Source organism: Oryzias latipes, chromosome 24 (assembly GCF_002234675.1).
Source record: "Oryzias latipes chromosome 24, ASM223467v1".
In the NCBI taxonomy this organism is placed as follows: Eukaryota; Metazoa; Chordata; class Actinopteri; order Beloniformes; family Adrianichthyidae; genus Oryzias; species Oryzias latipes.
The window spans coordinates 8,825,763-8,849,964 of record NC_019882.2 but is presented as its reverse complement, the minus strand read 5'-3'; the positions used below and the strand labels follow the sequence as shown (position 1 = coordinate 8,849,964).

Sequence of the window (24,202 nt, the reverse complement as noted above, 5' to 3'; positions counted from 1 at the left end):
TCTGAAACCCATTAATGTTTTGTCATTTACACTTTTTGATGTACATTGTTTTCAACTATTTACAATTAATATGTAATTACATTGAAAAAATGTATTGTGACGATATACGGAGCTGTCGATGTGGTTTAAAAAATAAAACAAATCTCACTGTTGAAAGAAAACATTGTATCTGGTTATATGCAATATATTATTCAACATTGTTTGTGTTATTGAGCTTTTAAATGTATTTATAATTATTATTATAAACGAATGTACTCTTAAAACGCACGAATAGGAAGTAAATGCACCGTAAGCGCGAAAGAGGGCGCTGTAAACCCATGTCATAATGTTTGTCTATAATTTCAACTTTGCCAGAACACAGAACAAAGTCAGTAATTTTGACTTTAAAGTTTGTCAAAAAGTTAGCCTTAATTATTTTTTGTTTACATCGCATACAATTGCAACGATTTATTTTATTTATGCTTTATTATTTGCAAAAGTTACTCTAATTTAGCTGAAAGAAAAGCCTTGAACTTCTGTTGTTTTGCTGACGATCTTTTACAAAAGTATTCCATGTGGTTTGTGCATTAAGTTCTTTATTAACATTTCAATAAAAAATAAGCAATCTTTACTTAGGAATATTTTAAGTCTTAAGAAACTATATCAAGTTACTTTTGAGAACGTAAACAAAAGGGTTTAGAATTTTTTTTCTGTTTAAATTTCTTTATTTCAAAATTTCAATAGAGCAGACAAACAAAAACAATTTCATGTCATATGTTTTAATACTATTTCTTATAGTCACAAGATGAATGTCTGCTTTATACTTATATTACATAATTAATTTAATTTTGAGGTGGCATCTCTCATGAATTTTATGTACATCTACTGCTTTCTAAATGTAGTTTGAAAATTTAAACTAATCAAGCATTATTGGAACAGGAGAGATTGAAACAGTTCCACTGTATTGGTTTTCTTAAAAGATTTATAAAAAAAAATTTTTTTGATCACCTTTGATTATAAACTCAAACTTTATAAACAAACTGACTGGGGTTGTTGTGTGTCGCGTCACGTGACGGCCATCGCGCCATGTTTCCATCTCTAAATCAGGAAAACTTTTATAGCCTGCAGGAGCGTTTCGGGATGATCAAGTTACCCATGCTGGACAATAGACTTCCGGTGAAGCCTGCGCAGTAAAGGTTTCGTCACAAACAGCTGCTACGTGGAGAGTTACTCAATGAAAACGCGCTGCTTTCAATGAGCCACATAACGGTAGGAAATACTTTATCTTACAGTAAAGAACATTTGTTTTCCACACAAACTCACTCCTTTAATCTTCTTTGTATGAAATAAATTATGATAAATAAATACGTAAAGCTCAAACTACGTTTTTTTGTTTTATTTAAGCGACCTATTTATCAGAAACAGGAAGTTGGGTTAAAACTCTGAACGCATCGCCGCAGCTGTTCCGCCGCACGGAGACAAAACCGTAGCTTTACTGCGGCTCCTGCAACAGGGAGAAAGTAAAGAAAAGCAGCAACAATAAAGTTGTTGGACCTGCTTGAAGCGCAGCCAGGTTCAGCGGTGAAATGTAACATCTACCTTTTTCATTTCTGGACACGGATCGAGGGAGAAGTTTGAAGGCGGCGGCGCCACTGAGTGTGGAAACGTGGATGTACCCAAGGACGGCGCTCCTAGTATGACTTAAGTTCGATTGAACTTTCAGGAAAGCGCGTTAACACCGCTGAAATGCCTTAAGTGACCTCTGCAGGGAATAGTTTCCACATCCAGGCTCAGCCGTCCATACATTTAGATTGGTTTTGGGGAGAACTCGTCTCCTGATCTCTTGGTGACAGAAGTGGAGGTGAGTCGGATTCACAAACCAGAACTTTTCACATCCAATGTCAAGAAAGTTTGTTCATTAGAGTTTTTCTGTCAGAATTATTATCATAGGGAACATATGTCCTAAAACGTTTATGGGCCCACCAAACTATAAATCTCCAACCTGGAGCTTGATTTTCAAGTGATTTGAGTTCTCATTTGTTTAAATCCTTATTTTCAACGTGCAGAAGTCCAAGATATTCACATAAAATTCTTTCAAATATACAAAACTACCATCTTAATCTAACAGATTGTGTGTTTGTTCCTGTTTGACTGTAACCATGTCCTGTCAGAGAGAGGAACTGAAATTTTACATTTACATTTACAACAAGTTTACATTTGTTACTTTTGGGAGGCTTACGTCATTCTCCAAAAACTGCAGCTCCCCTTGCTCCTCTTGTTTAACCTGCAGAAAAGTCCTTTCATGGTAAAAAGGCAGGTTATTCCTGAGTGGATGATGTCTGATTGTAATGAGAGGATGCAGGAGATCCTTTCTCCACAACTGTTGATGAATGCTTTCACTTTATATTTGGGCCATGCGTGGGTTTCATTTTGAAAGTACTCATTTGGTTTGATGCAACTGAATCAAATGGGAAAAGGGGGAAAAAAGGGATACATTTAGTTATTTGATGGGGTAAACTCCTATACAGGTGAGTTTCAGGTTCAATCCCCTCTTCTTAAAAGTGTTTTTATTTAGAGATAGACGCTTTATTTTTGCTTGCAGATACAGATCAAAGGCGCTGTGTGGCAAGAGGCCTGGATGTGCACCACCAACTTTCACCTGGATTAATAATCAACCAGCATGGCATCACATGGAGACGTAGCAGAGGGAGGAGCCAATGAAGAGTTCAGTGATATTATTAAGTGGAGATCCGGTATGTTCATATTCTTCAAACTTGTTGTTCCGCTTAACTCACCTGGTGTGAAGCGCCTGCAGGGAAGTGCCAGCAGCTCTCTCAGGGGTCTTAACGAATATGTCTCTTTACAGAACAAGGAATGGTTTGTTGTGCGTGCTAAAGGGTTATTCTCCAAAAGCAGTGCCAGAAATCCTGTTGTGCATGGTTAACCCAAGTTCCCGTAGAGGCAGGGGAGGAGGGGGGGCAGAGACAGAGGCCAGGCAGGCAACAAAGGCCCGCAGAGAACCGGAGAAGCGGCACGTTCGCCGGGGGAAAGAGAAAGTAGGCGGAGAGGTGACCAATGACAGCAGGGGAAAGGGGGAAGACAAGAATGCAGGGATGGGTTCAGGGAGCCGCACCCAGTGTCTTCTTTCTATCTCCATTCCACAGGTTAATTTTTTACAGACACCTCCTACAAAGGGAAACAGGTTGTTGTTCTGGTTTAGTATAATTTCTTCAAGTACTGTTTTCAATCAGAAGATGCAAGGATGTGATGAAAAGTGACAGGTTTTCTGTTCCAAAACATAATGGAGAACATGTTGGGGGAAGTAAATATTCTAAATAATAATAATCTGATGCAGCCATGCATAAGTGGGTTTTATTTTGGTGACAAAATGAATGTCTCGGAGCTTCCTGTGACAGTTTGAAGACCCATCAGCTGAAGATTTGAGGTGAAGAGAGCAGATCAACAGAAGAAAAGGGATGATGTTCCTCATATAGTAGGGGGTCAGTTCTCCAGCACAGATTGAGTCCATGCTGGGTATTTCACTGTGCTGATGGAGTTTGTAATTTACTGTTTTTGCCCCCGACCTCTGCGCTTTTCTTACAGATATTCAGGTCGCTCTGGCAACCTGTTAAACAACACTGGAAATTTAACTCAAGGAGGGGAGGGCAGTGGCATCCTCAAAACTCAAACTGTGGCTGTTGATCTCTTGCGTGTTTTTATGTTGTTTTTTAAATTCTAATGCCAAGTTAAAGATGGAGAGTGAGCTTCAGGCTTCTGAACAATAGCAGCAATTGCCTCTAGGTTATATGTTCTCACTCTCTGGGCTTGCATGGAAGCATTTCATTCCTTTTATGTGACAGATCCTGTAACGTCTTAGAAAAGCTGCGTTTATCTGCAGTCTGTACAGCTTTGTATGCTTTTAACCAGCAATATTTGAATTATAAAACATTTGGAAGCTAAAAATAGATCAGAGGCCAAAGAGGAGAGGAAATGGATTGTTCAGTTGGGATTCAGAATAAGGCTTTAATAGTTGCAGATAGAAAATGACTCAAACCGCTGTGGCCAGGCTGAACACAAGAGAAAATAATATTTGTTCTTTTATGATTTTCATAAAAATGTACCTCCAACAGCAATTATATCTTATTTTACCAGCAAATAATCAATGAATAGATAAACAGATAAAAAAAATATCAAAAAAGGTCTCATCTGATCCCAAATGGGATCATTGGAATTATAAACTAATTTAAAAAAATTTAAGGACCCACCCACTCTCATGAAAATCCTGTTTTTGGTGTTTTTAACATGATCTTGTGGCGTTTTTGGATGATGGAGGACACGTAAAAAGAAAATTCTTTAACAAAGTTGAGGTCAATCAGGAGCAGAAAAAGATTAAAAAAAAAAAAAAAATGCTTGCAGTTGCTACCTAGAATCGAGCTCCCTGCTCTGCTCCATTCAGATAAATGCACTTGCAGACAAACAGATCTACGTCTTTGTTTTCCTCGTCTCAGCTGCCTTTAAACTTAAGGGCTGGATAACTGTGATATAGTTCACTATTTATTTTGCTCTGGTAATGTTAGGTTGGGGTTGGGAGGGGCTGTAAGCTAGCTGGAGAGCAAGTAAACAGATGGATGATGGGAAATGAGGAAAGGAATACTCTGCACCAACAGTCCCGCCCACAACTCAGTGGCAAATTCCTAATGAACTACTGCCGCTCTGCAGAAACTGTGTCCCAGAAAACGACGGGTTTTTTGATTTTGTCTAAAAACGACATAATCATAATTAAAAGACCAAATAGATCATAAGATGATCAGAGTGGGTCTTTAACAAACAGTTTTCTTTTTTTAAGTTTATAGTGAACCTTGATGTAAAGGATGTTATCTCAGATAATACATCTATCGATGACAATTTCCTTTATGTTACATTATAAGCAATTATAGTTTTAATATTGCAAGTTTCTCCTTATCAGTAAGTTTGTGATAATTTTTTTTTTTTTTACAAAAAAGGTGAATTAATTTACTCCTGATTTGAAAAATTCAAACTTTAGTAATAGTTAATAGGCTGGAATGTGTTTGTAATCAAACATTAGTTTCTTAAAGTCACTGTCAGGTGTCCTTTAAGTGGAACTTTTACGTTTTTGGGGGTAAAGTTCTTCTTGGATTAGCTTTTAAACCTCCAAGCAAAGCCTGTGTTTTTCCCCTTAGAGGACTCTATCATCGTCAGCATCTGGGCTGTAGTTTAATCTCAGAGTTGAGCTTTCATTGCACATTACCAAACCTTTCTACCCCTCCCTTTTTGTTACTAACACTTGTTGAGCAGCTTTTAAAAAACCCATGCCCGTCCTTGCATCTCACAGCTGGGTGTGACACACTGAGTATTGTCAGGAATATTGCTGTTGTCTTCGATCCGGCAGGAACGTGTTTTTCAGACCCAGGTTGTGGATCATTTGTTACCATACTCGCTCAGCTACATGTCACAAAAACTTAATTCCAGCCTTGGCCCTCTGCAGCTGGGCGTACCGAGTGCTTGGACGGGATCCAACTGCTGTGTATGTGTCTGCAAAAAAAAAAGAAGAAAAAAAGGGGGGGGTTGAGCTTGTTTTGAAATAACAATTCAAAGGCCTTGTGGACATTTGGTACCTTTCTGCTCCCTCCGCAAAAGGTTGCTCTGCAAAGCTGTGTGCATGTCCAGCGCTCCGAGAGATGGAGCCTTTGCTGTCACCGTTTGATAAAATTGTATCGCCTGAGGTAAAACAAAGCTGAATTTCTGTTCCCGTAGTAACAGAGGTGTTTATAGAAGGCTTGCTGCTTTTCAGATGAAGCATGGGAATGCTCTGCAAAATCCAGAGCTGGAAATATGGGAATGGAGGCTGTGGCCAAAACACTCCCCCCGTGGCAGTGGCTCTCCCCCCTGAGTCCATGTGCAGAAACAACCCAGACACTCCACCCAGCACAGATGACATTCAGACTCTTCAGAAGAAGGCAGAACATTAGGTTTCTTATGGCTGTTAGGCACTCTTACAGAATCCAGGGTCTTTATCCAAGAAAACTTCAATTTCTACAGCAAATTGCCTCCATTTAACCCTCCCCACTTTCTCCTCCCTCTCTGGTGCTGTTGGCCGTGTGTCCCACTCCACCTTCTGACCCTTCACATGATAGAGTTTACAAAACTCAAGGAACAGGCTGAGGTTTAGGGGGGTTTTAGTTAACTCTTGGTAGGCTCATTGGTAGCTTCATAAAAAGTTCTCAGGATTAACCGGATGCCCCATGTCCAGGCTGCTTAACAGGGCAGACATGTGCTCCTAAATAAAGAGGATGCAGGCTGTTCTGCAACATCATATAGTTCTCAAATTCAAACTATAAAGGGATTTACCTTTCTGCAACTTTATAACCGTAACTTTACATTCATAAAGACACAACCAGACAATGGAAGACTTTAGAAAGTCACAGACTTTAAAAACGTTTACAGAGAATTCTAGTGGAACACAAGAGGAAAAGACGTTTCTCATTGATTCAAAGCCAACTGGCATGTGTGAACACCAAGTTTTACCAGATTTGCTGCAACACCAGTGCGTGAATGTGTGTGTGAATGGGTCTGTGACTGTAAAGCGCTTTGGGCCTTCAAAGAAGGTAGAAAAGCGCTATATAAGTATACGCCATTTACCAAACATTACAGCCATTATTGGAAAAATTACGTTTTTTTTTTTCGTTAAAAAAAAGGCTTTGCATGGAGATACTTCCTCTTAACCATGTCTGTCCCCCAACAGTTGAAACACCACTTTCTTCCTGCAAAGTTGATAGAATCCATTAGCAACCATTTTTTATTTTAGATGTCATACACTTGGTTGTTGTTCTCAGTTGACCTGTGAACACCTGAGTCGGCTTTCCAGCTGCTTTCCAGTTGGCACCAGCTGGCAATACAGATCCAAGCAAGGAGGCAATAACTTTAAAGATTCGCTCCTACCATCTTTTGATCTATCTTAAAAACGTTCCCAGCGGACTTTTGATTATGATAATGCCATTTGCCCCCCCCCCCCCCCCCCAAAAAAAAAAAACAAAAAACAAAAAAACGTGTCATTTTCTAGGACATAGCTACTGCAGTGGCCAGTTCATTAGAAATTTGAGTTGATTGCGGGACGGTGACACGGAGCAGCCCCGCCCCCCTCCCCTTTCTGTTGCTAAAAGCCCAGAGCAGGGTGCTTGTGGCCCGCCCAGCGTATTTTCTACCATACAAATAAGCTCTTTTTCTTTTATATTTATTTTCATTTATTTTTCTGCTCCTGATTTACAACAAATTAAATAAAAGAAACATGGAATGCAATTTTGTGCGAAATTTTCTTAATATGTGTCCTCAATCATCAGAAAAATGCCACAAGAGCATGTGAAAAATGCCAAAAACACAATTTTCATCAGAGCGGGTCTTTAAGTGGACAGGAAGTTATTTAATATTTCACATCTTGATTGAGTTGGTTTTGATTTCCCATTGCACTTTATTGATTGGAGTGGACCAAACCACCCAGACATCAACCCGTTTCAAGAGCTGTGTGTTTTGGGGGGGTTATAAAATGCGACCCCTGCCTATACCCAGGTGTATGAAATGTAGCAAGGCTTTAACTTGAACTCTTTTTATCTTTTTTTTCTGCCATTAAAAGGTGGGGTTCTTGGTGAGGAAGGCGGCTTTAGGTTATTTAAAAACCCTTAAATTAATATTCATAATTAACACTACCTACGGGAACTTAGCTGGTTTTTGTTTATAGTTGAGATGAATGCAGTAATAAAGAGCTGTGACCAGAACAGCCTGGGCTGCTTTAGGTGGAACAAAGTGGATTCGATCCACTCAGATGGGAAATTAGTGGACGGAAGTATTTTTCCTCCTTTGATTCCTTATTTCAGGTTTTGTTGCTTCCTTTCCAGCTCACAGTGAAATGGTGGTTTCTCACAGTTCGGACTTTTCAGAACATCCTTTTCTTATGTCTGCACACCTATAAAGTCCCTCTCCTTTGAATTGATGACACAAAAGCTTACCTCTGGTTTCATTGCACTTCTGACCCATCAGCCACGACGGCCCCGCATAAACACACCCAGTCAGTACCCTCGTGAGTGCTCTCACCTCTTCTTCCTCTTTCTGTTTTTAGTTGGTCTCTTCCTCCACCACCACCACCACCTTGTCTTCCTGTTCCGGTGTCATTTCTTACTTTCTTTCTCTTTCTTGTTCCGTGTCTAAAAGGCCTTTTTTCCGTCATGAATTTGAGTAAATGGATGTCATGGAGGAAGCGGAACTTTTTCAGAAGGAAAGGAAAGCATGAGAACGGCACTGAATTGGGTAAAGTTCTTTTCCTGTACTTAAAAAGCTGACCGGCGTTTGAATGTTCTACTGTTTTTGAAGATCGCCAGCTGCAAAAGTCTGGTTTTTTTGTGTAGCTAGAAGAGAAACTGTTCTCTAGTGTACATTTTGGACATTTTATCTGCAAGTTCTATGAATCTTGAGCATCTCTTGCATTTCTTTCTCTTTACTTTCACTCAAATAATACTTTCTTTCTGCCTTATTGTGACGAGACTGGAAATCAGAAAAGCAGAAACTTAAATTTTTCACTGCATCCTTTACTTTCCCATTAAATTTGAGTTTGTAATCTGATATGCTTTTGTTTTCCCGCTCACTCCTCATCTTGTGATGGCAGTGAGCGATGGTGCCAAAGCATTTATCTGTGCATAGTCCGTATCCCACCGTGCCGGATGGCTCCCTGTTCACAGGCTTGCCCTGTCCCGTTCCGCTCGGCTCCAATCCCTTTCCCTTTCATTGATGGTGCCCCCTCTTTCCCTCCCCTCGCCCTCTGCTGCCGCATACTTCCCATCCGTGTCTGGTCAAGGAGCGACAGAGGCAGAGGAGGAAAGGGTTTTTCAAAGTGATCCTCCTGTCTTTTTTTGGTTCACCGTTTCCTCTCTGTCAGAGGGGCTTATGGGAGAAGATGGCAGAGCCTGGGCTCAAAGTCAGAGGTAGGAACTCGCTTAGATTGGATTCAAACTGGAGAAATGTTGACCAATGTTGACTTTTGGAGCAGAATCAGATTAGGATGTTGGGAAGTTGTTGGATTGACTAAGGAGCTGCCTTTCGCTTACTTCTACCTACTTATCCATGGATTACTTCAGATTATTTTGTTTCTTTGGACGCAGAAATCATGAAATCCTTTTTAATGATTTACTTTCCTCTCTTTGAAAAATTCAGTCTGTCTTTTTCATCTTTTCTGGGCTTCCTTTTCTCTAATTACAGTGTTCCGTGCACATTTGTTAACGGAGTAAATGCCCTCTCGGGGTGTTCAGTTCTCTCCATCAATTCCCAGATTGTGGTGAGCAAATGGTGTCAACAAGGCATCGCGGGGTGGGACAAGCTAGAACAAGTGACAAACCGAAGAGAGGTGGGAGGCATGCCTGGGATTTGGAGGAATTCAGTGAATTCCTTTCAACCTACGAAGGAAAAACATGACACATCTCTGCGAATGACTGTTATTGGGTTCTGTGCTGGTTTGCTTTTGGTTTTTGCATGTATGCCTTTAAGGGCTGTTAAAATTGATTTATCCAGAAATCCACTTTTGTTCAGGATTGGCACCTTTCTAGCTGGGTGGTGCTTTGATAAAAGGCCTTTCCTCCATTTTTCTTGCTTAAAAGCTGATTTTCTTTATTGCTTTTTTTTCAAAAAAAAATGATATAACTTGTAATTTTCTGCAGCTTTTTTTGTGTTGAGTGTTCTCCATCACTTTTACTAAAGGCCTCATGAAACTCTGGAGCTCCCGGACCAAACTTGTAGCTGCTAAGTAAAGATTTGTTAAAAATAACCGCGACTCGTTGCTTGAGCAAACATTATAAACATCACCCTGGGGTTTGGAGTGTGAGGCTGTCGTGGAAACCCTCACGGTTTGTTTGGTTTTCACCTCGCTGTGCCTCCCCTTCCCCACACCTCCCTGTTGTGTGGTCGCCAACTCTCCACCTGTGTGAAGGAAGGAGACTGGAGCTGTGTTTGCTCATGAGTCCGCTCTGTGTTCTCAGCTGCTTACGTACATTTACCCCTTTTCAGTCAGAGGACTCATGTCGCTCTTTGGAAAACTCCTTAAAAATAAGTTTTTAAACAGAATTTTTATTTCTTTGTTCAAAGAAAGGCTTTAGACCAAAGGGAGAAGTCTCTTTTTGTTTTTACAGACAGGTCCTGATGTTGTGACAGAAAGCAGAGGTTAATGTTCTCCCATGTGCTCTTGCCTCACAGGGCTTGTGCGATAACTCTGTCATATGACCAAGTGACCCATAAAGACCCTTTTTTTTCCTAAAATATCCTAAAACTTAGAAATGTATTTATTAGATTTCAAGTGCTACAAACAAACAAGTTTATGCTGGAAGCTTTTTTAGTTCTTTAAATTGTATGTTGACTCTATGGATTTTCTTCTGTCAGCAAACATCCAGAGGTCATCTTTGCAAACAAATCTACTTTTTTTATGTGACCTTTGCCTCTTTTTTGGGTTTATCGTAAAAAACCCCAAAAAATCCTTTTTGGGCGAGCACAGCTTTTATTAATTTGCATTTTAAACTCATTTACGATAAAAGTATAGGAAAATTATTTGGAAAAAGTCATTGTGATCCCATAGGATTTTAGTTTTTCAAGCTATTAGAGTCAAAAACATTGCTGTCTATAAACATCCATGAGAAGCTTTACACAAATTATTATAATTATTTCTTTGATAAATGTTAGGTTTCTGGTCTCTAAAATTTAAATGTCATCTTAATTTTTTCATATCCAGCTGTAGATTCCATTCTTTTCATACCTGGGATCCAAAATTTAAACTCCAGGTCTGCAACCAGCCCCGCTTCATGATTTCGAAAAATACACATTTTTATGTTTTTGTCACCATTAAGACATTCTTTTATAAACTGTAACTTATTGTTGCAATATTGTGGTATTACAATTGATTTATGTAACAATTGTAATTTCTTTAGCTTTTGAAATTACTACACAAACGTTTCTTTCAAAATAAAATCCCCCCAGTGTCCCACAATATCCTCATGCTGCAGCAAATTTACTTAAATTAAAGATGCAAAAAGCAAAAGTCATATGCTGGTGTCTGTTTATTTACCTGGTATTGAACATAAACACAACATTGGTTTACAATATGGTACACTGTATCTCCATTTTGGAGGAATGATACGGCACGTTGTGCCTGTTGATTTAGTGTAATGTCAGCAGTGGTAAAAACAAAAGAAAAGAAAAAACCTCAAACAGTTTTTTTTTAATAATCATAGGACCACCTAAGTTTAAAAATATATATGTAAGTAACACCACTGAATCTCAACCACTACTCAGCTTTATCTTTAAAGCCAAAGAGCCTTTTATTATACTCTAAAATGATCAACTCCAAAAATGTAGGCCTTGTTACTTTTACACATTGTTCATTTTATTAATCTATTTGTTGTAAATGAAGCTGTGGATTAGTGGACTGGCGCTGCACAGGCTCCTCTTTGAGGGAATCATCTGCTGTTTTTCCGCTGCTCCTCATTCGGGGACATGTAGGCTTTGATCTGTCCAGCAGTTGGACATTCCTGTGCTTTGGCGAGTCGGTGCAGCAGACAGATCAAGGTGGGTGGGGGGAATGGGGGGGTGGTATTGTGCATGAATCAGGTTTATTGTGCTGCCAAGAAGGACAGTAAGGAGAATCCAGGAGACCTTCGTTCAGCAGACCGGCTCTTCAGATAGAGCTGGAAGGACAGGGCTCGTTGATGGAGCTCCTGATCCTCTGCCAGCCTCTCACCCTTTTTTTTATATATCTTATGGCCTCTTTTTTTGAGGTGGAAAAATCAGCTGGAATCAATATTCTAAGCGCAAAAAATGACCTTTTTGTGCAGCAGCTTCATTTTATTCAAACAAACACAATGTGGAACATCACTTTTTGTGTGGCATCATTTCCAGTTGTAGGTTCTCATTTTGAATCTGATGGAAGACGGCATTTTTGTTCCAGTTCCTTTTATCCCCTCAAAGGAACAGCCCTTTTTCCTGGCGAGTAGCGCTGGCAGCCGGGGTGAAACGCGTCCTCAGTCATCATCTAATGTTTAGATGGAGAGGAACACGGAGAAACAGACTGGACGCTTTGCTCTGATGTAGGTCATCTCGTCCTCTCCACCTCTTCACCTCCCTCACCCCGCCTCTGCCCTCGCCTTGTAGCGCATTCATGTTTTTATGCCCTTTTTCACCCAGCCTGAGGCTGCAAACACACAAACCAAACCCGCAACAAAGGAGCTGTAGGCTGCTGGGCCCGGACATCGTAACCTTTGACCTTTGATGCTGTTTGCTGGATGAGAGTCTGGAAAAAGGATACTTTTTTTTTAAAGTGTACTAAAACTTTATTAGTCGCTCATTTAGGAGATTAAACTTCTTATATTTTCCCTTTTTGTGAACCACCACACCAAGGGCTGAGGTGCTCGTACGCCTCAGCTTTCACAAAAATTGTTAAAGTTGCAATGGTTTCTCTATTTCAGCTGCTATTGTAGGATGCAGACAGAAATTTGGAGAGAATATTTCAGTGTTTACCTTTTGAAGTTCGTGTTTCTGCGAGACTTTCTTCAAAAACACCAGGATGTGGCCGTCGCTCGGGCACATCAAAGCGGCTGACCCGGTGCCCGATGCACAATGAGACCCTTTTTTAGAGCCACGGTGGAGGAGAAAGGAGGAGCGGGTAGGAGGGAGTCAAGTGGGAAGGGAATGTGAAATATGTGCAAAGTTCGATTCCATTGTACAGTAAGGGATCGAGGGTGCCTGTGCGCACGTACATTTGTGTTTGCTTTGGTTCGGACTCTTTTTGACATTTAAGCGTATTGTATAAACAACCCTCTTGTCTACATTTTGTTCCTGTAGTCTTCTGACGTCGAGGCCTCATCGATCTAGATGCTTTTAGGCCATAATTGCCTGCAGCTATAATTACCAATCACCAGCGTGTCAGCTGGACCGCGAGTTTGACCCGAAGCTCGGCTTTTTCCAGAAATAAACCCACAGAACTGAACATTGACTGTTTATGACTGTTGACTGTTTTCTAACATTGTTTTTTTTTTCTCTCTGTGTAGATGAGCATGATGCTGTGCAGAAGAAAACGTTCACAAAGTGGATTAATGCACAGTTTTCCAAGGTATTCGTGTTTCCTTTTAGAAGTGAAAAACAGACTATATTGGTTTGTTTTTCAAGGTAAAAATGACAGGAAGTTATTTTGATTGATTTTATTTTTCGGACAAACTAAAATTGTTGTTTTAATTCATCAGAGACAACATCAGTGCAGAGCCTTATCCCTCTTTTTTCAGTGACCTTTCACAGAGACCCTGTTTGGTTTTTAGTTTATTTATATAATATTTGTAATAGAGTATAAAAAACACAAATCTTTCTCCTTGTAGACAGGGAAGACTTCCATCAGAGATATGTTTACTGACCTGAGAGATGGTACCAAACTGCTGGACCTCCTGGAAGGTCTCACAAACACAGTGCAGGTAAGCTTGCATTCACTTTTTATCTATTTAAAACCTGCATAGCCTCCTAAAATATATTTTACACAACTAGAATGGCTTTTGTCTTCCTAAGTGGTGCTTATCTGATCATTTCTGCATTAAAAAAGAATCCTCTTTCTAAATGCATCCTTAAACAATTCACACTCATTAATTACAGAGACACAAAGCATCTGACTGGAAAAATGATGAATTAATTTAATTTTTCTTTAGTAGTTATAAAAGCAACCCCCACCCCACCCCTCCATTAATATCAGTGTTTTGGACAAAGGTGGGATTGTGCGCCTATCTTTCTTTCACCTGCAGTTGCGATGATTTCCCGCTGTCTCTCTGCCATGTGAGCCGGCACACAAGCGCACTGTGATAATGTGATGCTAATGCTATAATGGGGTGCTAATGTGTGGTTGTGGTATGCACTGACTTGAAAGAACTATGCAGTTGGCAAGTGCTCATCCTGCCATTCTTTCCATAAGTTGACCTCTGGATGCTGCTGATGGGGTAATAGGTGTGATGAATGTATGTATGTAAATGTGTTTTTTTTCTGGATCAACTTTTATATTTTTGCACAAAGAAAATGTTAATTTTTTTATCACTTCATTTTCAAAGTTTTTATCTCTGAAGAGTTCTAAATAAACGCTCAGCTGATCTCTGATGGGCTTCCCCTTCCTCAGACCAAAGAGCGTGGTGCCACCAGAGTGCACGCCCTCAACAATGTCAACAAAGTGCTTCAAGTGCTGCATCAAAATCATGTGAGTGCCTGGGATTTTCTTTTTTTTAACGTTATCTGATTTTTTTTTTTCTCTCTAGTTCCTTGGTTGTAATTTAGTGAAAGCTGCAACATTTATATGTGTTAAAAGACAAGAAGAGAAAAGAAATAAAACCAAAAAATACTGTTAAAATAAAAGTCAGACTGCATACATGCAGCTTTGTATGAAAAGAAATCATCTTTTAGTCTCACCAAAGTCAGAACTCTTTAACTTCCTGAATGAAGCTGCAAAAATTACTGCCCGATGCAGTTCCCAAAGTTACCACAAGAGACTTGCAGAGAGAAACAGTATTCATTTGTTTTGATATAAAAACAAAGATAAACATGTTTCCAACCAGGTTAATAACCAGTTATAGAGATTCTAAAATGCTAGAAATCTCATTATCCTTATTTATTGAGCATTAAACTTGCAAATAAAAAGGGGCATAGTCTTTTAATAACAGATAGCCTTCCAACTTTATTTGTGAAAGGTTATCTCAAGTTTGGCTCTTGGTTTAAGTGAATCCTTGCTTTAGGTGAAAAACTTTTCAGTGGCCACATAGCAGAAGCGATTAACGGATGTAACCTTGGGTTAAAAAGCATTGTGCGTGAAAACACTAAAAGCCGGAACAAAATGTAATCTTTTCACATGATGTGGTTAGGTGGCCATGGTGTTTACCATTATGTGATAACAAGAGGAGACATAGTTTCTGCAGAGGGGCAGTTCATTAGAAATTAACCTATGAGTTGTGGGCGGGACGATTGGTGCAGAGTAAGCCTGCTCCTTCTTTCCAACATCCATCTGCTTTTGTTTCACGCTAGCTTACAGCCCTTCATGACCCCAACCTAACGTTGACGGTGCAACAAAAATGGCGAACAATATCAGACCTATCCAGCTCTGCAGTTTTGAGCCAGATGTCAGCTCATACGAGGAAAACCAGGACGTACATGGATCTATTTGTGGATACATCAGAATGGAGTGGAGCAGGGAGCTTGTGGCTTGACGTAGTAGTTTCTACGTCACACGTACAAGCTCTATCCAATGGCATTTATGTGTGTGCTCCTCATTCGATTAAAGAAATACTCAGAAATGCAATTTTAAGATCAATTTTCTTTATATATATCCTCCATAATCTGAATAATGCCAGCAAGACCATGTTTAAAACACAATTTTCATGGGAGTGGGTCTTTAATGATTTGACAGTTCTTTTTAATGCATAAAATGCATACAATGCAATTCCTTTAGAATTACCTTAAAATGTGAAAATTCACAGTCACAACAGACGAAACTTGGGCTTCTATTAACATAACAAAAATATTAAAACTGAGAGTCTTTAAAGAGGACAAAGTGTCCGTCTGACTCATTTCTTTTCGGTCCGCCAGGTGGATCTGGTAAACATAGGAGGCACAGATATCGTAGATGGGAACCACAAGTTGACGCTGGGCCTCATCTGGAGCATTATCCTTCACTGGCAGGTGAGCTCACTCACACAACATCTCATCACCATTGCTCCATTAACTCCCTGTGTACCGACAATGACAAAAAAAAAAAAAAAAAGCAGATGATGGAAAGTGCATGCTTGCATGCAAACATACTAATCATCATCTGTGTTGTCTGCCTGACATTTGGAACAGCTGTTGACACTCTGTGCTGGAGCTGCAGCTTTTCATTACCGTTTGTGTTGATTTCAGCTTATAGGACTAAAAAAAACTCAGTTGTCTGTAATAAAGTGTCCCTTTTTTTGTGTGTAGGTGAAAGACGTCATGAAAGACATCATGTCCAATTTGCAGCAGAACAACAGTGAAAAGATCCTGCTAAGCTGGGTGCGACAGTGCACACGCTCGTACCCTGAAGTCAATGTACTAAATTTCACAACAAGTTGGTCTGACGGCCTGGCATTTAATGGCATCCTGCACCACTTCAGGTGAGCAGAAATGTCCCAAACGCCTTCCGCCTGACTCATAAAACCTCTTTTTTTTCTGGGTTTTGTTTGCAACATTCTTTGCGTATGAGGTGGATTTTACCTGCACCTTGGCCGTGTACCCTTTGATTCGGATTTTAAATCACATCCTCAAACTGTAAAGAGTCCGACGGCTGCAGTAAAAAAAAAAAAAAAAAAAGCTCCATGAAGGAGAGGAGCTGCGGGTGTCGGGAGGTCTGGGTGTTTGTGCACATGTGCACACTGCTTGTCTTGTTCTGTTTAGGCGTGCTATGTCACTGTTTGCTCACGCTTTGTGAGTGCGCGCGCCTACACTGTTGAGCGTGAAAGAAAAGGCGTGGGGGTAAGGGATGCACCCCCCCTCCCTGTCTTTTTTATTTTACCCCCTTGTCTTTACTAGTGACACACACAGGCCTGTGAGCTGTGAGAACCGTACTGTTGGTTTAAACGTGGGCCCGGGCTTTGGGTGGATCACTGAACACACACATTCCTCACTCGATAGTTGCCGCTCCCGCCACATTTTCATCTGCAAAAACCTCAGAACAGCTGAAAATCTAGCTGCAAAAAAATAACAGTTTTTGGGTTTTTATTTATGAAATAAATCTTCAATACATGTAAGCATCCATGTATTTATCCATAGTTCCACAAATTGTTCTATTTCTCTCTTTTTATTCCATATATGTATATTACTTTATTTTTTTATTGTCCAAACAGCTGGAGAGCACCTGGATTTTCGTTATCACAAGCTTCTTGTGTAACAATGACATTAAAGGATTTCTGATTCTGATTTCATAGAGTATATTCGCATGGTTAGATTTTAATTTTTATTAAAATCATTTTTAAATTAAAAGCTTTTTTCCCCCTACCAAATTAAAAGCCTATATTTTTAAAATGAAAAAACCTTTGTTGATTTAATAAATGAGTATAACATCTTGTAAGTGAAGATGAGTGAAACCAAATAATTAGATTTCCTTTAATCCCAGCTCTATTCTGAAATGTTTCATCCCTTAACTGTGTTGAAACCACAGGCCAGAAGCCTTCAGCTGGGATCAGGTTGTCAGACTGAGCCCGATGGAAAGACTCGACCATGCTTTCACTGTAGCCAGAGATCAGCTGGGAATCGAACGGCTCCTGGATCCTGAAGGTACATTTGTCGCTTCCATCATTTGGCTTTTGCTTAGCTTGAAAGGTTATACTGCAGAGTTGTTGAAGGTTGCTTTTTATTTGACCAAGATTCCGACAAATGAAAGCAGCATGTCATGAAGTTTACTTTCATATGATGGCAGCAGCTGGATGAACTCAAAGGAGGGAACAGGTTAAAGAAGTGTTGGGCTCCAAACCTGCAGCCTTTTAGTTGTGTTAAATCAGTAATAAATGTTGCAAGTCGGGTCCTCACCCTTCCAATTTTATACCTCTCTTCATCCATCCACATCTTTTTTTTCCAGATGTGGCAGTGCAGCTACCAGACAAGAAGTCCATCATCATGTACGTGACGTCGCTTTTTGCTGTGCTGCCCAAAGATGTGAGCATGGATGCCATTAGAGAGGTGGAGACCTTACCCCGTAAATTTAAAACCGAAGACGCCGTTCCAGGGCTCAGTGTGCAGGTAACGGAAAACAAACCATGTGAGGATGTGGTGGAAGAGGCCTTTGGCCACATTAAACTGGGTTTCATCTGAGGGAGAATCACTCTGCCGTACACGCACAGTCTGGAAAAAAGTCGCACACAGCCACAGAGGCACGCTTTTATTTGGAATAAATGAATATCAACAAAAATACAAATAGTAAAAGATACAAGTCTGTTTTAAAAAAGACAAATCAAAAAATATATGAACCAAGAAATCAGTAACAAATTCCCAAAATAAGCCTTTTTTTGACACACAACTGCAGCTAACCTCTTCATGATTTTGATATTAATGCAAACCAATGTTTCAAAAATCGAAATTAACTGGAAAAAATACATAAGTGGGCAAGAACATTTAGTGAAGGGAATATTAAGCACAAATTCAGAGTACTTTTTTTTTAAAGTTATTTATCTCAATTAATCATAGATTATAATAATAATAATATTATTATATTATTCATAGATGGTTTGAATAAAACTTAACTGCTCTGTAAATCAATTTTACAGTTTGAAACTTGTAAAACACTTGATTGTTTATTTCTGCACACAGGTATGAAGTGCTTTAATATTGCTTTAATAAAATAAAATATTGCTATGCTTTATTTATACACAGTAAAATTTGCTTGTGTATCAAAGTGTTTATATTTAACTTTAAATTACTTATGTTTTTGTTTTCATGTAGAAATCGTGGTAATTTAGGATCCAAAGTGTTTTGACGGATATTTGCATCAATAGGCATCAAGGAGTTATTTCTTTAAATCTCGGCAGTTCTTTGAGCATATGTTTTAGCAAGCAATAGAAACTTAGTTTTACTTGAGTGATGGTTTGTTTCTGATCAATCAGGGTTTTAGTTGACAAAATTCAGTAAAAAAGCCAGAAATTGAAAAAAGAAATTCCTACCTTTTTCTTAAAAAAACACTTTAATTAATCAGAAGGGCTTAACAAATAAAGCTGTTTCAATTGCATTGATTGTATTATTTTGAAAAATAACAACTTCTCTTACTGAAAATATTAGTATTCATTAAAAGGAGGGATAGCCAATTTAAAATTTTATTTTAGGTCATCTCTCCTTTTTTATTCTTTTCCTGGTGCTCCGTCAGAGTTGCTGTCTGGATTTTTCCATCTGTACTGTAAGCATGCACACCTTTTCTCACTGTGAATCCAGAGGTGTCGGTTCAACAACTTAAACAGCTGGAGTTGCAAAAACAAATTTCTTTAACGTTTTGCTGCTCTGCTTCTGATTATACCCAGCTCCAAGGCTGGTGTGTACAACATGAGGAATGCCGTCACATGTTGCTGGACAGAATGAGTCAGTCCCATTCTGTTAAATAAAAAAAATAAAAAAAGCACTTTGCTTCATTCTCTGCTGCCAAGTGTATGAAAAGCACAGCGGGCAGGAGCAAATTGGGAGCAGAGGTGTGACTCACCCCTCTGACATTACCCCATAGACCAAACTGCAGGCGGGAAACCCCAAGGCTGAAAATGGATGGAATGAAATGAGGGGAAAAATGGTTGAGCATGGAGAGAGTGGGGGGACCTTTGTCGGCCTTAAAGATGAAGTATTTGGAAGTGCAAACATCCTTCTTTTGACTATTTTAAAACGTGACAACATTAACATTCTCAGCCAAACGGACTCTGCCTGATATTGGTTAGATTTTCCTCATTTCATCATTAGCTTTTCCCTTGGCTCCTCATTCCAGAGGTTTTTAGTCCCCAAACAACCCCTTCACACACCCTGGAATAAACGCTGGAAAATTCATTTAAACTCCGGTCGGTCCAACAAGAAGTTTATTTTCCTGGAACACTTTTCTCCCAATAGGAAATATAATGCTGCTGGAAGTGAAACCAAGTGGAGGAAGAAGAAGAAGGCCATTATTATGGATTTACTTTTTGTAGTGTTGCAGTACTAGATTATGATGTCAGTTGAGAGTCGGAACTCTGGCGCAGCTATCAGTCCTAACAGTTTTCATTAAACACAAACAACTTTATTCCAAAATTGTCACATAGTAGTTTTACCTTTGCACTAAAACAAACTCTTAGCAACATTTTGTTGAGAAAGGGGGGAAAAACCCAGAAACAGTTATGTTGTTACTATAGCGATCCTCACAGTCATTTCACATTTGTGTCATGTTTGATTTGGCACTGCTGCAACCACAGAGATTTTATCTATTTCAGCTCCGGACAGATTATCTGAGCAACATCAAGCTCTGCCAGACTCTGTCAAACAAGTGAACTGCACTTAACTTTATCAAGGTTCCCCCTGTTTGAGAAGGTCTGTTGTTGCTAAAATTAGGATTGAGCTGCTCAGTTTTCCAGCAGCACCTCCCAGCATCCCAGTATAGGCATGCAGTATATTTTTTTCATTTCAGGGCGGGACACTTTTGAAAATTGCATAGGGCCCTCCAAAGTGGTTAGGTCTTTTTGAAAACATGCTTGTATGCTGTAAGAAATGAAGGGGTTTGATTTTACTGTATTATATAGAATCTAAACATATAAAACATTGTTTTTCAAATACATTAGTATCTCTGTTAGATTTTCGTAACACCTTAACTATACAAATATTTACTCGTAAAAAATGAAAAAATAATTTAACTAATAAAAAAAGAAAATCCAACATGTAGATTTTGTAAAAAAAAATAAAGTCACAACATTCTCAAATAATAAATTCATTGCCTGGGTGTCCCACCCTCGACACGCCTGATCTTGCCTGAACTCGTAAGCCGAGTGGGGCTTGTTTGTTCTTCTGTGTGAGGCCATCTGTGGATTACCAGGTGCTGTAATTCACTGTAACCACACGGGGGCGCTCTCCAGTTTTTTCTTGTGTTGGTTTAAAGTTTGCGTACAGTCGAGTCAGAAAGAACAATCGCCGTCAAATTAAATTCACTGTGGGGGATTTTGTCTAGAGACCCCTTAAGAAAGAAAAAAAATATTTTAAAATGATTAACTTACAAATACTCAAATATTTACTTTTTATTAAACTTTCATTTTATATTGTGTTTGTTTGTTACGCAAAAAGTTAACAAATTTACTTATTTTGCCCTTTTTTGTACCAATGTTTAACTCTTGTGATTTTCAAGTTACACTGAGAATGCGGCAGTGGCCAGTGGCTCAGACAGTAGAGCAGGTAGTTCGATGACCGAAGGGTTCAATCCCCCCCCCCAGCCAGTTGTCGTTGTGTCCTTGGGCAAGACACTTAACCCTCCCTGCCTCCAGTGCGGCTGGTGTGTGAATGTGTATGAATATGGCGGTGATTGTCAGATCACTGGCATCCACGCAAACTGGCATCCAAGCCTCTGTCAGTCTGCCCCAGAGCAGCTGAGTCTACATTAGTAATTACCTTCACCAAGTATGAATGAGGAGTGAATGAATAATGGATAAATTGTAAGCACTTTTAGCACCAAAAAGAAAGCGCAGATAAATCTAATCCGTTCTTATTATTAGAAGTTTTCTTCTTCTTCTACTTCAATTATTTGCTTTAGACTTTAAATTGCTCCCCTAAAGGTAGATATTAGAATTGCAGTTCCCTCCTGAACTTTGTTTTTGTTCATCTCCTTACGGAAAATGTATTTTCAAAGAATTTCTATTGACCCAAAATCCAAAACCTTTGTGTTTTTCTAGGACATAGTTTCTGCAGAGCGGCAGTAGTTCATTAGAAATTAGTTTTCGAGTTGTGGCCGAGACCATTGGCACCAAGCAACCTCCCCTTCCCTTCCCTTCCCCATTGCTGGGAGGTTTCCGTTTAAGTGGAGCAGGGAGCTTGTGGTCCACCCATCGTGTTTTCAAAGTCACAAACTCCTTTTCGAACAGCATTTTTTTTTTAATCACAAATGCAATTATGTCCTCCGCCATCAGGAAAAACGCCACAAGAACAAGTTAAAAACACCCAAAACACAATTTTTATTTGAGTGGGTCTTTAAAAGGAAGGAGCATCTCTCGGGGGTCAGAAAAGTAAATTGTAATTTCCCAGTGTGGCTCCCCCATGGCTTCTTTAGAAGTTGATAAGCTCACAGTGGAAGCCCGAAGATTTACTGAGTGCTCTGCCATATTTCTGAGCTTCATCTATGTCCTTTGCTACGGCAGAATGTCCAAATGGAAGATGCCGGTAGCAGTCTGCGGCCTGAGACCCCCGGGACAGAGACTGAGGGGGGCGTGGAGGCCGGCTTGCTGGATGTGGACCTCGACACCTACCAGACTACGCTGGAAGAGGTCTTGACTTGGTTGCTGTCAGCCGAGGACACACTACAGATTCAGGAGGAGGTTTCTAACGATGTGGAAGAAGTGAAAGAGCAGTTTCACACTCATGAGGTAGGAGGCCTACAGGATGGCTGGAGGGATATTGGGATAAAAATTCATAGCAAAGGTTGCTGCCATGTTAGAGCGTCCCAATCCAAATACTTGATCTGCATGTTGATTTGAAACATTAGAACGCATGGATCACAATTGAGTTAAACCCTGTCTACATTGAGAATTTCAAACCTGGAGGTCTCCCACAAACATCACTACATGCTCTGTACATGTTGGGAATTCCTGGAATTCTGCTGAGAACAGTGGCTCAGATCGCTCCATGGTGCCCTGGCCCCGAGCTTGCTTACTTACTTATTTGCTTGCTTGACGAGGCGTATTTGCGAGGTTTGTGTCTGTGCATGTGTGTAAAGGGGCTTTGGCTGGATTCCCTTGGCTGAAGTGTGAATTTTGCTGAAGTTGAATGTCTGGAATCCAGGTCAAAGCAGAAAGCTGGTCGTGAGACAGAGCAACAGGATCCAAAGCCTCTCACACAGCCAGACCATTCAGGAACGCTGGGGGGGGAAAATCCAGCTTGTTTGTGCTTTGTTGCTCCTGTACTTTCACTACAAGGCCCCATCTGAAGTGCACTCAGGAGGTGCTCTGAATGTTTCTCCTTACTGCATTTTCAAGGGCTATCCACTGATTCTTGCAATATAAAGTGTTATACAAAAAAATGAAAGCAAGAAAAATGACTTTAAAGGTGTACAGATTGTGCAGCAATTAGCTAAAATTCTGATTTGTAGTTCTCCATATTGCTTTGAAGGCCTTCATGATGGAGCTGACGGCTCATCAGAGCAGCGTGGGAAACGTGCTGCAGGCAGGGAACCAGCTGATTGCTCAGGGCAGCCTGACAGAAGAGGAAGAAGAGGAGATCCGGGAGCAGATGAGCCTCCTGAACTCTCGCTGGGAGAATCTCCGGGTGGCCAGCATGGACCGACAGGCCCGGTAAAGTCCCACACATGGGTCCGCTTTGCTGCCACAAAAAGTCAACTTGTTGTAGCTTCTTTTGCAGAAAGGACAAAATGTTGGAGACCATCCAAATAATCTGAGTCTGAATTATCCAATTCCAAATCTGAGTCTACAAGGCAGTGATGCCCAATAACACTTAGTCCATTGGATGTAGTTGTCCATAAATGATGTTCCTGTTGTCCTCCATAGTGTTTTCAGACCTCAATTTCAGTTATAAGCTCCTCTGGGTTTCATGCATTGAGGTGCGTTTACAGAAACATGTCTTCTACTCATTCGCTTTTAGGCTCCACGAGGTCCTGATGGATCTTCAGCAGCAGCAGCTGCAGCAGCTCTCCGACTGGCTGACACAGACCGAGAAGCGAATTAAAAGGATAGAGATGGAGCCAGCTCCTGAAGACATGGAGGTCTACAAGGAAAAGATCGAACAACATAAAGTAAATAAAGCCTCCAAGCTAAATCTCTTTTAATACACTTCAGAAAACTCAAACAATTGATTTCATTTTGTGTTTTGTTTTCATGCAGGAGCTGCAGAATGATCTGGAGGTGGAGCAGGTGAAGGTCAATTCTCTCACTCACATGGTGGTTGTTGTGGATGAGAATAGTGGTGAGAGCACCACCGCTGCCCTGGAGGAGCAATTGCAGGTAAGACGACAGACTCTCCGAAAATGTGTGAGACATAAACGTTTGTATATGTGGGATTTCAGATTATTATTTATTTTTCCTGTTTCTTTTATTTAAATATTTGAATTCCAGTCATTGGGCGAACGCTGGGCGGCTGTGTGTCGCTGGACGGAAGAAAAGTGGCAGAAGCTGCAGGAAGTTTTTCTGGTTTGGCAGCAGCTTCTATCAGACCAGGTGGGATGCTGAGTGTCACATCACTTTAAAAATAAATAAATAAAACTTTTAAAGATTTTTAAGAGATGCTAAAAAGAACCATTAAACAATGAAAAATGTCTTTTAAAGCTGGTGTTTCCAGAAACATGATAAATTAGTAATGAATTTTACTTCCCTTCATTCTTGCAGAGTCTGTTTACAGAGTGGTTGGCAGAAAAAGAGGAGGCCCTAAATGAAGTTCAGACCAGAAACTTCAAAGACTCCTCTGAAATGAATACTAATGTACGGCAGCTAGCTGTAAGTACGAG

The 24,202-nt window shown here is 40.0% G+C and overlaps 1 protein-coding gene across 6 annotated transcripts in view; it reads left to right on the top strand.

Annotated features, from left to right (window-relative positions):
* Window positions 1-1,463: 1,463 nt before the first annotated feature.
* Window positions 1,464-24,202, top strand: part of utrn (utrophin) — a 143,394-nt gene continuing 120,655 nt past the window's right edge. For 4 of the 6 annotated variants that reach the window (XM_023953088.1, XM_023953090.1, XM_023953091.1 and 1 more), the window contains exons 1-14: window positions 8,130-8,298; window positions 13,071-13,132; window positions 13,392-13,484; window positions 14,171-14,248; window positions 15,628-15,720; window positions 15,997-16,169; window positions 17,213-17,328; window positions 17,630-17,790; window positions 21,888-22,112; window positions 22,855-23,036; window positions 23,344-23,494; window positions 23,583-23,702; window positions 23,814-23,915; window positions 24,084-24,191. In XM_023953088.1, coding sequence (XP_023808856.1) covers window positions 8,217-8,298; window positions 13,071-13,132; window positions 13,392-13,484; window positions 14,171-14,248; window positions 15,628-15,720; window positions 15,997-16,169; window positions 17,213-17,328; window positions 17,630-17,790; window positions 21,888-22,112; window positions 22,855-23,036; window positions 23,344-23,494; window positions 23,583-23,702; window positions 23,814-23,915; window positions 24,084-24,191 — 1,746 coding nt within the window. In that variant the 5' untranslated portion in view covers window positions 8,130-8,216. Of the gene's footprint in view, window positions 1,841-2,581; window positions 2,733-8,129; window positions 8,299-8,884; window positions 8,970-13,070; window positions 13,133-13,391; window positions 13,485-14,170; window positions 14,249-15,627; window positions 15,721-15,996; window positions 16,170-17,212; window positions 17,329-17,629; window positions 17,791-21,887; window positions 22,113-22,854; window positions 23,037-23,343; window positions 23,495-23,582; window positions 23,703-23,813; window positions 23,916-24,083; window positions 24,192-24,202 lie in introns of those variants that run through there. The other 2 variants (XM_023953087.1, XM_023953089.1) reach the window with 2 other exon arrangements.